Source organism: Scyliorhinus torazame, chromosome 5 (assembly GCF_047496885.1).
Source record: "Scyliorhinus torazame isolate Kashiwa2021f chromosome 5, sScyTor2.1, whole genome shotgun sequence".
In the NCBI taxonomy this organism is placed as follows: domain Eukaryota; kingdom Metazoa; phylum Chordata; class Chondrichthyes; order Carcharhiniformes; family Scyliorhinidae; genus Scyliorhinus; species Scyliorhinus torazame.
This window is the reverse complement of record NC_092711.1, coordinates 126,576,931-126,589,394: the sequence shown is the minus strand read 5'-3', so window position 1 is coordinate 126,589,394 and position 12,464 is coordinate 126,576,931. Positions and strand designations below refer to the sequence as shown.

At 51.4% G+C, this 12,464-nt stretch overlaps 1 protein-coding gene across 2 annotated transcripts in view; it reads left to right on the top strand.

Annotated features, from left to right (window-relative positions):
* LOC140421797 (uncharacterized) overlaps positions 1–11,439 on the top strand; it is a 76,002-nt gene extending 64,563 nt beyond the window's left edge. Inside the window, exons 1-2 of one of the 2 annotated variants that reach the window (XM_072506688.1) lie at positions 5,350–5,764; positions 7,380–11,439. In XM_072506688.1, coding sequence (XP_072362789.1) covers positions 7,744–9,114 — 1,371 coding nt within the window. In that variant the 5' untranslated portion in view covers positions 5,350–5,764; positions 7,380–7,743 and the 3' untranslated portion in view covers positions 9,115–11,439. Of the gene's footprint in view, positions 1–5,349; positions 5,765–7,379 lie in introns of those variants that run through there. The other variant, XM_072506689.1, reaches the window with a different exon arrangement.
* The last annotated feature ends 1,025 nt before the right edge of the window (positions 11,440–12,464 follow it).

The following is a 12,464-nucleotide window of genomic DNA, read 5'->3' as shown; positions in this document are numbered from 1 at the left end:
TTCCTGATGTGAAACCTGGTGACACACACAGCCTGAGTACGGTCTCTTCCTGATGTGAAGCCTGGTCCCCACACACACAGCCTGAGTACGGTCACTTCCTGATGTGAAACCTGGTCCACACACACAGCCTGAGTACGGTCTCTTCCTGATGTGAAACCTGGTCCACACACAGCCTGAGTACGATCTCTTCCTGATGTGAAACCTGGTCCACACACACAGCCAGAGTACGGTCTCTTCCTGATGTGAAACCTGGTCCACACACAGCCTGAGTACGGTCACTTCCTGATGTGAAACGTGGTCCACACACACAGCCTGAGCACGATCTCTTCCTGATGTGAAACCTGGTCCACACACACAGCCTGAGTACGGTCTCTTCCTGATGTGAAACCTGGTGACACACACAGCCTGAGTACGGTCTCTTCCTGATGTGAAGCCTGGTCCCCACACACACAGCCTGAGTACGGTCACTTCCTGATGTGAAGCCTGGTCCCCACACACACAGCCTGAGTACGGTCACTTCCTGATGTGAAACCTGGTCCACACACACAGCCTGAGTACCGTCACTTCCTGATGTGAAACCTGGTCCACACACACAGCCTGAGTACGGTCACTTCCTGATGTGAAACCTGGTCCACACACACAGCCTGAGTACGGTCACTTCCTGATGTGAAGCCTGGTCCACACACACAGCCTGAGTACGGTCTCTTCCTGATGTGAAACCTGGTCCACACACACAGCCTGAGTACGGTCACTTCCTGATGTGAAACCTGGTCCACACACACAGCCTGAGTACGGTCACTTCCTGATGTGAAACCTGGTCCACACACACAGCCTGAGTACGGTCTCTTCCTGATGTGAAACCTGGTCCACACACACAGACTGAGTACGGTCACTTCCTGATGTGAAACCTGGTGACACACACAGCCTGAGTACGGTCTCTTCCTGATGTGAAGCCTGGTCCCCACACACACAGCCTGAGTACGGTCACTTCCTGATGTGAAACCTGGTCCACACACACAGCCTGAGTACGGTCACTTCCTGATGTGAAGCCTGGTCCACACACACAGCCTGAGTACGGTCTCTTCCTGATGTGAAACCTGGTCCACACATACAGCCTGAGTACGGTCACTTCCTGATGTGAAGCCTGGTCCACACACACAGCCTGAGTACGGTCTCTTCCTGATGTGAAACCTGGTCCACACACACAGCCTGAGTACGGTCTCTTACTGATGTGAAACCTGGTCCACACACAGCCTGAGTACGGTCTCTTCCTGATGTGAAACCTGGTCCACACACACAGCCTGAGTACGGTCACTTCCTGATGTGAAACCTGGTCCACACACACAGTCTGAGTACGGTCACTTCCTGATGTGAAGCCTGGTCCACACACACAGCCTGAGTACGGTCTCTTCCTGATGTGAAACCTGGTCCACACACACAGCCTGAGCACGGTCACTTCCTGATGTGAAACCTGGTCCACACACACAGTCTGAGTACGGTCACTTCCTGATGTGAAACCTGGTCCACACACACAGCCTGAATACGGTTACTTCCTGATGTGAAACCTGGTCCACACACACAGCCCGAGTACAGTCACTTCCTGATGTGAAACCTGGTCCACACACACAGCCTGAGTACGGTCACTTCCTGATGTGAAACCTGGTCCACACACACAGCCTGAATACGGTCACTTCCTGATGTGAAACCTGGTCCACACACACAGCCCGAGTACAGTCACTTCCTGATGTGAAACCTGGTCCACACACACAGCCTGAGTACGGTCTCTTCCTGATGTGAAACCTGGTCCACACACACAGCCTGAGTACGGTCACTTCCTGATGTGAAACCTGGTCCACACACACAGCCCGAGTACGGTCACTTCCTGATGTGAAACCTGGTCCACACACACAGCCTGAGTACGGTCTCTTCCTGATGTGAAACCTGGTCCACACACACAGCCTGAGTACAGTCACTTCCTGATGTGAAACCTGGTCCACACACACAGCCCGAGTACGGTCACTTCCTGATGTGAAACCTGGTCCACACACACAGCCTGAGTACGGTCTCTTCCTGATGTGAAACCTGGGCCACACACACAGCCTGAGTACGGTCTCTTCTTTATGTGAAGCCTGGTCCCCACACACAGCCTGAGTACGGTCACGTCCTGATGTGAAACTTGGTCCACACACACAGCCTGAGTACGGTCTCTTCCTGATGTGAAACCTGGTCCACACACACAGCCTGAGTACGGTCTCTTCCTGATGTGAAACCTGGTGACACACACAGCCTGAGTACGGTCTCTTCCTGATGTGAAGCCTGGTCCCCACACACACAGCCTGAGTACGGTCACTTCCTGATGTGAAACCTGGTCCACACACACAGCCTGAGTACGGTCTCTTCCTGATGTGAAACCTGGTCCACACACAGCCTGAGTACGATCTCTTCCTGATGTGAAACCTGGTCCACACACACAGCCTGAGTACGGTCTCTTCCTGATGTGAAACCTGGTCCACACACAGCCTGAGTACGGTCACTTCCTGATGTGAAACGTGGTCCACACACACAGCCTGAGCACGATCTCTTCCTGATGTGAAACCTGGTCCACACACACAGCCTGAGTACGGTCTCTTCCTGATGTGAAACCTGGTGACACACACAGCCTGAGTACGGTCTCTTCCTGATGTGAAGCCTGGTCCCCACACACACAGCCTGAATACGGTCACTTCCTGATGTGAAACCTGGTCCACACACACAGCCTGAGTACGTTCACTTCCTGATGTGAAACCTGGTCCACACACACAGCCTGAGTACGGTCACTTCCTGATGTGAAACCTGGTCCACACACACGGCCTGAGTACGGTCACTTGCTGATGTGAAGCCTGGTCCACACACACAGCCTGAGTACGGTCTCTTCCTGATGTGAAACCTGGTCCACACACACAGCCTGAGTACGGTCACTTCCTGATGTGAAACCTGGTCCACACACACAGCCTGAGTACGGTCACTTCCTGATGTGAAACCTGGTCCACACACACAGCCTGAGTACGGTCTCTTCCTGATGTGAAGCCTGGGCCACACACACAGTCTGAGTACGGTCACTTTCTGATGTGAAGCCTGGTCCACACACAGCCTGAGTACGGTCACTTCCTGATGTGAAACCTGGTCCATGCACACAGCCTGAGTACGGTCACTTTCTGATGTGAAGCCTGGTCCACACACAGCCTGAGTACGGTCACTTCCTGATGTGAAGTCTGGTCCACACACACAGCCTGAGTACGGTCACTTCCTGATGTGAAACCTGGTCCACACACACAGCCAGAGTACGGTCACTTCCTGATGTGAAGCCTGGTCCACACACACAGCCTGAGTACGGTCTCTTCCTGATGTGAAACCTGGTCCACACACACAGCCTGAGTACGGTCACTTCCTGATGTGAAGCCTGGTCCACACACACAGCCTGAGTACGGTCTCTTCCTGATGTGAAACCTGGTCCACACACACAGCCTGAGTACGGTCTCTTCCTGATGTGAAACCTGGTCCACACACAGCCTGAGTACGGCCTCTTCCTGATGTGAAGCCTGGTCCACACACAGCCTGAGTATGGTCACTTCCTGATGTGGAGCCTGGTCCACACACACAGCCTGAGTACGATCTCTTCCTGATGTAAATGGTGCAAGACTTTTTCAGGCTATCTGACTGGTTAAAGCTCTTTGCACAGTCAGTACGCTGGAATAATCACTCAGTGTGTATGTGCATCAGTGCTTTTCCAGTCGCACTGAGGTTGTCAATCTTTTCTTTCAGGCAGACCATACAAAGATTCTCCTTCCACATTGAAAGGCCGATGATTTTCAACTCCTGATGAATCGATAGGCTCTGTTAGGACTTGCATGATGTTTGGTTTGAATTCCCCATCTGCAATCCTAATATTGTGTAAAGGAAGTTTACATTGAATTACTTAGATTCCACAATGCACAAACAATGATCCAACTCTTTTGCTGCTGATTATACTCGACACACATCTCCTTCCATCCCATCCACCTCATCTCAGCTGATCTTTCCATTGCCTTTTCTCATGTGCTTCTCCCATTTCCTTTTGGAAACATCCCAGCACTTTCCTCAACTCCTTCCCTGGTAACAAGTTGCACATTCTAATCCAGTGAATAAAGAAATATGACCATCTTGGATTTATTAGTAACTGTCTTGTATTTCTGACCTAGTTTATAATAATAATAATTTTTATTATTGTCACAAGTAGGCTTATGCAATGAAGTTACTGTGAAAAGCTCCCAGTTGCCACACTCTGGCGCCTGTTCGGGTTCACAGAGGGAGAATTCAGAATGTCCAATTCACCGAACAAGCACATCTTTCGGGACTTGTGGAAGGAAACCCGAGGACTCGGAGGAAACCCACGCAGACACGGGGAGAACATACAGACTCCGCACAGACAGTGACCCAAGCGGGTTTTTCACAGTAACTTCATTGAAGCCTACTTGTGACAATAAGCGATGATATTACATATTATATATATAAGGGGGATTTGAACCTGCGATTCTGGCGCTGTGAAGCAACAGTGCTTGTCAGCCTCCTCAGTGTCAAGCGCGAAACAGGCAAATCCCGCACCGTTTCTCAGTGCTAACCACTGTGCTACCGTGCTAACCACTGTGCTACCGTGCTAACCACTGTGCTACCGTGCCGTCCATGTTTATTCCTGGTTCCCAGTTTTCGACTCCTTTACAAGTGGCAGCATCCGCTCCGCCTCTCATTTTAAAGCTTTGTATCAGGTCACAACAGAGTGACTTGATTTCTCAAGAAAATAAGGCCCAATCTGTTTAATTTTTGTCCGATAGCAGTAATCTCTGTTTGCAAAAAATCATCACTATGCATCTAGGTTAGATATGGAGGAGACGAAACTTTCTTTGATTGAGTTGGCACGTGCGCCTGCGCGGTTGCTTCTGTGATGATCCGGCATCCCGAGAGCCTCGCCCCTCATTCACTGATTGATTGGAGGACCCTTGCCGTCCTCCAACCAATCCACTTCTCTTCTTGTTCCGGAGCAGCTGTCAATCATTGCCCGTGCATTGTGAGGTGTCAGGTGAGACGTCAGTGTCGGGGGGCGGAGTTTCCAAATCCCGAGTGCGGCCCCAGAGCCGAATTATTATTGATCAATCAGCGAGTCAGCCTGAGTCTGTGGCCGCGCTCACTATCTGCAACCGTCACAATGCCCGGGTGATTGACGGCAGCTCCGGACCAGTAGGAAGAGGAGGGGCGGACCTGGAGGACCGACTGAGAACGGCTGGACTTCCAGCCAATTGGAGTGAATGAGAGGCGGGGCCTGCGATTGAAGCATGCGCAGTGTGAGTAATGGCGATCGAGAAGGGCTGTGTCTTCAGGTTCGAAATCGGCAATAGGCGGTTCACAACATGGAGGAAGCAAGAGATAGCGGGAGTGGGCGGAAACGTTGTGTAAAACTGTTGTAATCGCAAACCTCGGAAAGTTTTACGGGACCCAGTTTGTATCAAGCGGGGCTGCAGCTCCTTATTTTCGGTTCGGGTTAACGGCCGCCATCTTTATTGGATGAGCATCAGGGCGCATGCGCGTTTCTCATTTTTGTCGGGGTGATGTTTCAATGAGTGGGAGGAGCTTGTTCCCCATTGTTCAGAATGTGGCGATGCTGCGTTGGACTGGGCTGGGCTGGGCTCAGGAAGTCTGACAACACCAGGTTCATTTGGCATCACGCGTTTTCAGAGTGTAGCTTCTTAATCAGGTGAATGAGAGGAAGGTTACACAAACAGAACCAATGATGAAAGACGATACTTTGAATGCGAGTCTATGCAGATAATTAAGTCTTTACAGGTTGAGATGGTGCGACTGGAGAGAGGTATAATCGCAGTTTAAGGAGGTGTGAATTGTCTCAAGCCAGGACAGTTGCAACAGATTAATTATATTATTTACAATTTGTAATAAAGTAAATGCATTATTATTTGTCTTGTAATAAACTGCAGCTACGTTATAGATTTCCAGTCATCTCTTCCCTCAGAGGGTTGTTAATCTTTGGATTTCTCTCCCACAGGGACCTGTTGTATCTGGGGCTCATTGAATATTTTGAAGAACAAGCTTGACAGATATTTTATTGACAATGGAGTTAAGGGTTAGGGGAAACAGGTAGGAAAATAGAGTGAAAGCTGACATGAGGGATTTCTTCACTCAAGGATGTGATGAATCTTTGGAATTCTGTACCCCAGAGGAATGTGGAGCCTCAGTCATCAAGTATGTTCAAGACAAACATTGATAGGTTTCCAGATATTGAAGATGAAAAAATGAAAATCGCTTATTGTCACAAGTAGGCTTCAAATGAAGTTACTGTGAAAAGCCCCTAGTCGCCACATTCCGGCGCCTGTTCGGGGAGCCTGGTACGGGAATTGAACCCGCACTGCTGGCCTTGTTCTGCTTTACAAGCCAACTGTTTAGCCCACTGTGCTAAACCAGCCAAAGATATCGAGGGATATGGGGCTCGTGTGGGGAAAATGGTGCTGAGGTAGATCGGCGAAGGATCGCATTGAATGGTTGAGCAGACTCAGTGGGCAGAATCATAGATTCATAGAATTTACAGTGCAGAAGGAGGCCATTCGGCCCATCGAGTCTGCACTGGCTCTTGGAAAGAGCACCCTATCCAAGCCCACACCTCCACCCTATCCCCATAACCCAGTAACCCCACCCAACACTTAGGGCAATTTTGGACACTAAGGGCAATTTAGCATGGCCAATCCACCTAACCTGCACATCTTTGGACTGTGGGAGGAAACCGGAGCACCCGGAGGAAACCCACGCACACACGGGGAGAACGTGCAGACTCCGTACAGACAGTAACCCAAGCCGGGAATCAAACCTGGGACCCTGGAACTGTGAAACAATTGTGCTAACCACTATGCTACCGTGCTGCCCGAATGGCCTACCCCTGCTCCTATTATAATTTCTGTGTCCTTTTCTGGAAGTAGTGGTATAAACGCCTATACAAATTCATGAATAGGATGGGAATAGAGGGATACAGACCCAGGAAGTGTAGAGGCTTTTAGTTTAGACGGGTAGCATGGTCGGCACAGGCTTGGAGGGCCGAAGGGCCTGTTCCTGTTCTGTACTTTTCTTTGTTCTTTGTTCAGTGAGCTGAGCTTGGATCTGTCAATCAACATGAATCAGCCCTTCATGAAAATTGGGAGGGTGAATATTACATACAGCAGAGTGAGAATGGAGGGGATTATGTGGGATGGACATTTACAGCTTTTGGAGAACAAGAGAGGAAATAATGTTCCACAGGAACTAGAATTGTCTGTTCTGAATTTCTATCCTGTACTAACTGCTGACTTTGTCAATTGTTTTTAAAGGATATTGGAAGAGGAAGAATTATAGACAGAAATCTCAAACATCATGTCTCGATGTGACAAACTCACTCAATTCCTTCTGAACTAGATATGGGGCATCATCGGCGAGAAGGAGAAATGTTTGTCCAATTTGTCGGCTTCAAAAGATTTTAAACATGAATGTGCCTGGAAAAGCACCGAGACCCACACAACTCACACCCGAGTGAGAGTGTTCCAGTGTACAGTCTGTGGAAAGAGCTTTAACCAGTTACACAGCCTGAAAAAACATCACACCATTCACAGTGAGGAGAGACAGTGCACATGTTCTGTGTGTAGACAAGGCTTCCACTGATTGTCCAATCTGGAGAGACACGAGGAGACCCAAAACATGGAAAAACCATGGAAATGTGGGGACTGTGGGAAGGCATACAGATGCCCATCTGAGCTAGAGATTCATCGACGCAGTCACACTGGGGAGAGGCCGTTCACCTGCTCTCATTGTGGGCAGGGATTCACTCGATTATGCAACCTACAAAGACACGAGCGAATTCACACTGGGGAGAAGCCTTTCACCTGCTCTCAATGTGGGAAGGGATTAACTGATTTATCCAGCCTGCAGTCACACCAGCGAGTTCATACTGGGCAGAAGCCATTCATCTGCTCTCAGTGTGGGGAAGGATTCATTGATTCATCCATCCTGCGGAAACATCAGCGAATTCACACTGGGGAGAGGCCATTCACCTGCTCTCAGTGTGGGAAGGGATTCATTAATTCATCCACTCTGCGGAAACATCAGCAAATTCACACTGGGGAGAGGCCATTCACCTGCTCTCAGTGTGGGAAGGGATTCATTGATTCATCCGCCCTGCGGCAACATCAGCGAATTCACACTGGGGAGAGGCCGTTCACCTGCTCTCAATGTGGGAAGGGATTCATTGATTCATCCGCCCTGCGGCAACATCAGCGAGTTCACACTGGGGAAAGGCCGTTCACCTGCTCTCAGTGTGGGAAGGGATTCATTAATTCATCCACCCTGCGGAAACATCAGCGAATTCATACTGGGGAGAGGCCGTTCACCTGCTCTCAGTGTGGAAAGGGATTCATTACTTCATCCACCCTGCGGAAACATCAGCGAATTCACACTGGGGAGCGGCCGTTCACCTGCTCTCAGTGTGGAAAGGGATTCATTGATTCATCCGCCCTGCGGCAACATCAGCGAATTCACACTGGAGAGAGGCCATTCACCTGCTCTCAGTGTGGGAAGGGATTCCGTGATTTATCCAACCTGCGGATTCATCAGCGAGTTCACACTGGTGAGCGTCCGTTCACCTGCTCTCACTGTGGGGAGGGATTCACTCAGTCATCCAGCCTGCAGACACACCAGCGGTTGCACACTGGGGAGAAGCCATTCACCTGCTCTCAGTGTGGGGAGAGATTCAGAGCTTCATCCAGCCTGCGGAGCCATCTGCGAGTGCACACTGGAGAGAAGCTGTTCACCTGCTTTCAGTGTGGGAACGGATTCAGTGATTTATCCAGTCTGCAGACACACCAGCGAATTCACACTGGGGAGAGGCCGTACACCTGCTCTCAGTGTGGAAAGGGATTTATTGATTCATCCATCCTACAGAGACATCAGCGAATTCACACTGGGGAGAAGCCATTCACCTGCCCCCTCTGTGGGAATGGATTCACACAGTTATCCAGTCTGCAGACACATCAGCGAGTTCACACTGGGGAAAGGCCATTCACCTGCTCTTAGTGTGGGAAGGGATTACATAGAAAATAGGAGCAGGATGAGGCCATTTGGCCCTTTGCACCTGCTCCGCCATTCATTATGATCATGGCTTATCATCAACTCCATATCCTAATCCCGCTTTCCCCACCATATTCTTTGATCCCCTTCGCCCTCAGTGCTATATCTAACTGCTTCTTGAAAACATACAATGTATTGGCCTCAACAAATTCCACAGGCTCCCCACTCTCTGGTTGAAGAAATTTCTCCTCATCTCTGTCCTAAATGGTCTATCCTGTATCTTCAGACTGCGACCTCTGGTTCTGTACAGTCCCTCCATCGGGAAAATCTTTCCTGCATCTACCCTGTCAAGTCCTGTTAGAATATTATAGGTTTCTATGAGATCCCCCATTCTTCTGAACTCCAGCGAATACAATCCTAACTGATTCAATCTCTCATACGTCACTCGCACCATCCCAGGAATCAGTCTGGTAAACCTTCGCTACACTTTCTCTAGAGCAAGAACAACCTTCATCCGATAACGAGACCAAAACTGCACACAATATTCCAGGTACGGCCTTGCCAAGGCCCTGTATAGAACAAAGAACAATACAGCACAGGAACAGGCACTTCGGCTCGGCAAGCCTGCACCGAACACGTGTCCTATCTCGACCAACCGCCTGTATCCTTCTATACCCCATCTGTTCATGTGCCTATCCTGATAAGTCTTAAAGGTCGCTAACTTATCTGCCTCAACCACCTCACTTGGCAATGCATTCCAAGCCACCACCACCCTGTGTAAAATACTCCCCCCGCACATCTCCACTGAACCTTTCCCCCCTCACCTTGAACTTGTGTCCCCTTGTAATTGTCATTTCCGCACTGGGGAAAAAGCCTCTAATTGTTCACTCTATCTGTACCCCTAATAATTTTATAAACTTGTATCAGGTCGCCCCTCAGCATCCGTCTCTCTAGCGAAAACAATGCCGTTTATTCAATCTCTCCTCATAGCTAATACCCTCCAGACCAGGCAACATCCTGGTAAACCTTTTCTGTACTCTCTCCAGAGCCTCCACGTCTTTCTGGTAGTGCAGTGACCAGAATTGGAACACAGTGTTCCAAATGTGGCCTCACCAACATTCTGTGTAATTGTAACATAATGGACTTCCGGTTGCGGCTATGCCTAGGCAGGTTGCACGTACGGCAGCTCCCACTGGGAACGGACTTTTGGGCTCTTCAGAGGGGCCCCAATGGCAATTGTTCGATGGCTTCCAGTGTGGGAAGGTGACAGCAAGGTCCCCCCGACATTATATGGATTGGACCAGGAGTGGAGCGGTTAAAAAAGTGATCCTGGTGCAGCGAAAAGTGCGAGAGAGGAAAAGCAAGATGGCGGCAGGTGGAGACCAAGCAGCGTGGTCGCAGGAGCAGCAGGTGTTTCTTAAACGCTGCTTTGAGGAGCTGAGGACAGAAATGCTGGCGCCAATGAAGGCGGCGATTGAGAAGCTTGTGGAGACCCAGAAGGCCCAAGGGGCGGCGATCTGAGAGGTGTGGCAAAAAGCCTCGGAGAACGAGGACGAGATCTTGGGCCTGGCGGTGAAGGCGGAGGCGCACGAGGTGGGCGGAAAAATTCGAGGACCTGGAGAATAGGTCGAGGAGGAAGAATCTTCGGATTCTGGGTCTCCCTGAAGGAGTGGAGGGGCCCGATGCCGGGGCATATGTGAGCACGATGCTCAATTCGCTGAGGGGCGCGGGAGGCCCCCGAGGCCCCTGGAGCTGGATGGGGCTCATCAGGTCTTGGCAAAGAGACCCAAAGCCAACGAGCCGCCAAGGGCTGTAGTGGTGAGGTTCCACCGCTTTATGGACAAAGAGTGTGTCCTGTGATGGGCCAAAAAAGAGTGGAGCAGCAGGTGGGAGAACACGGAGATCCGAATTTACCAGGACTGGAGTGCGGAGGTGGCTAGGAAGAGGGCTGGTTTCAACCGGGCTAAGGCAGTGCTCCATCGGAAGGGGATGAAGTTCGGGATGCTGCAGCAGCCAGCGCGATTGTGGGTCACGTTCCAAGATCGGCACCACTATTTTGAAACGCCTGATGAGGCATGGAGCTTTCTACGGACTGAAAAGTTGGACTCAAATTGAGGGTTTGCCTGAGGGGGGGGGGGGGGAGAATGTTTACTGTGTTTACTGCATTTGGGGAATGTTCTCTTTGATTGAGTGCTGGGTGAGGATGGGTGAATGGATTTGATGTGGGGGCTGTGGGAGAGTGTGGGCGTCGGTGTTGGAGGGGCAGGTCCCCACTGAGGAAGAGCTGGGGGTGGAGGCCCGGGGAGGGGCAGTTGGGTTAAGGCCGCAAAAAGGAGCTGCGCCAAGGGGGGGGGGGGGGGGGGGGGAGGGTCGGCTCAGGAAAGCGCGGGCTTTATCCCACGTTAGGGAAGGATGGGGGTGGGGCCGGGGGGGAAGGGCGGTGCTGGAGGGGGGCGCACACTGACTTCCAAGGGGTGGGAGGATTCTCACACTGGGGGGGTCGATGGAAGGGCGGTAGAGGCCGGGGTCAGCAGGAGTCAGCTGACTTACGGGAGTGTCATGGGGGGAGCAAAATGGCTAGATGAGGATCTAGCGGGGGGGGGGGGAAACTGGGTTGCTGCTGCATTGGCCAATGGGGAGCTGGAAGTAGGAGAGGTAGTCGGGGCGGGGGTCCGCCGCCTGGGGGACTGGAGGGTGAGGGAGGCGCGGGCACGTGGCTGGCCTAGAACAGGAGATGGCTAGTCGGCGGGTGGGGGGGGTACGAGTAGCCCCCCGATCAGGCTGATAACTTGGAATGTGAGGGGCCTGAAGGGGCCGGTCAAGAGGGCCCGGGTGTTCGCGCACTTATAGGGACTGAAGGCAGATGTGGTTATGCTCCAGGAGACACATTTGAAGGTGGCAGATCAGGTTAGGCTGAGAAAGGGATGGGTAGGGCAGGTCTTTCATTCAGGGCTGGATGCGAAGAACAGAGGGATTGCAAAACTGGTGGGGAAGCTGGTGTCATTTGAGGCACTGAATATTGTAGGGGATAATGGAGGTCGATATGTGATGGTGAGTGGTAGGTTGCAGGGGGTGCGGGTGGTACTGGTGAACGTATATGCCCCGAATTGGGATGATGCCGGATTTATGAAACGCATATTGGGTCGGATTCCGGATCTGGAGGTAGGAAGCTTGATAATGGCGGGGGGGGGGGGGCTTCAACACGGTGCTGGACCCAGCACTGGACCGTTCTAGGTCCAGGACGGGTAAGAGGCCGGCTGCGGCCAAGGTGCTCAGGGGGTTTATGGACCAGATGGGGGGAGTGGATCCATGGAGGTTTGCCAGGCCGCTGGCCAGGGAATTTTCCTCCTTTTCCC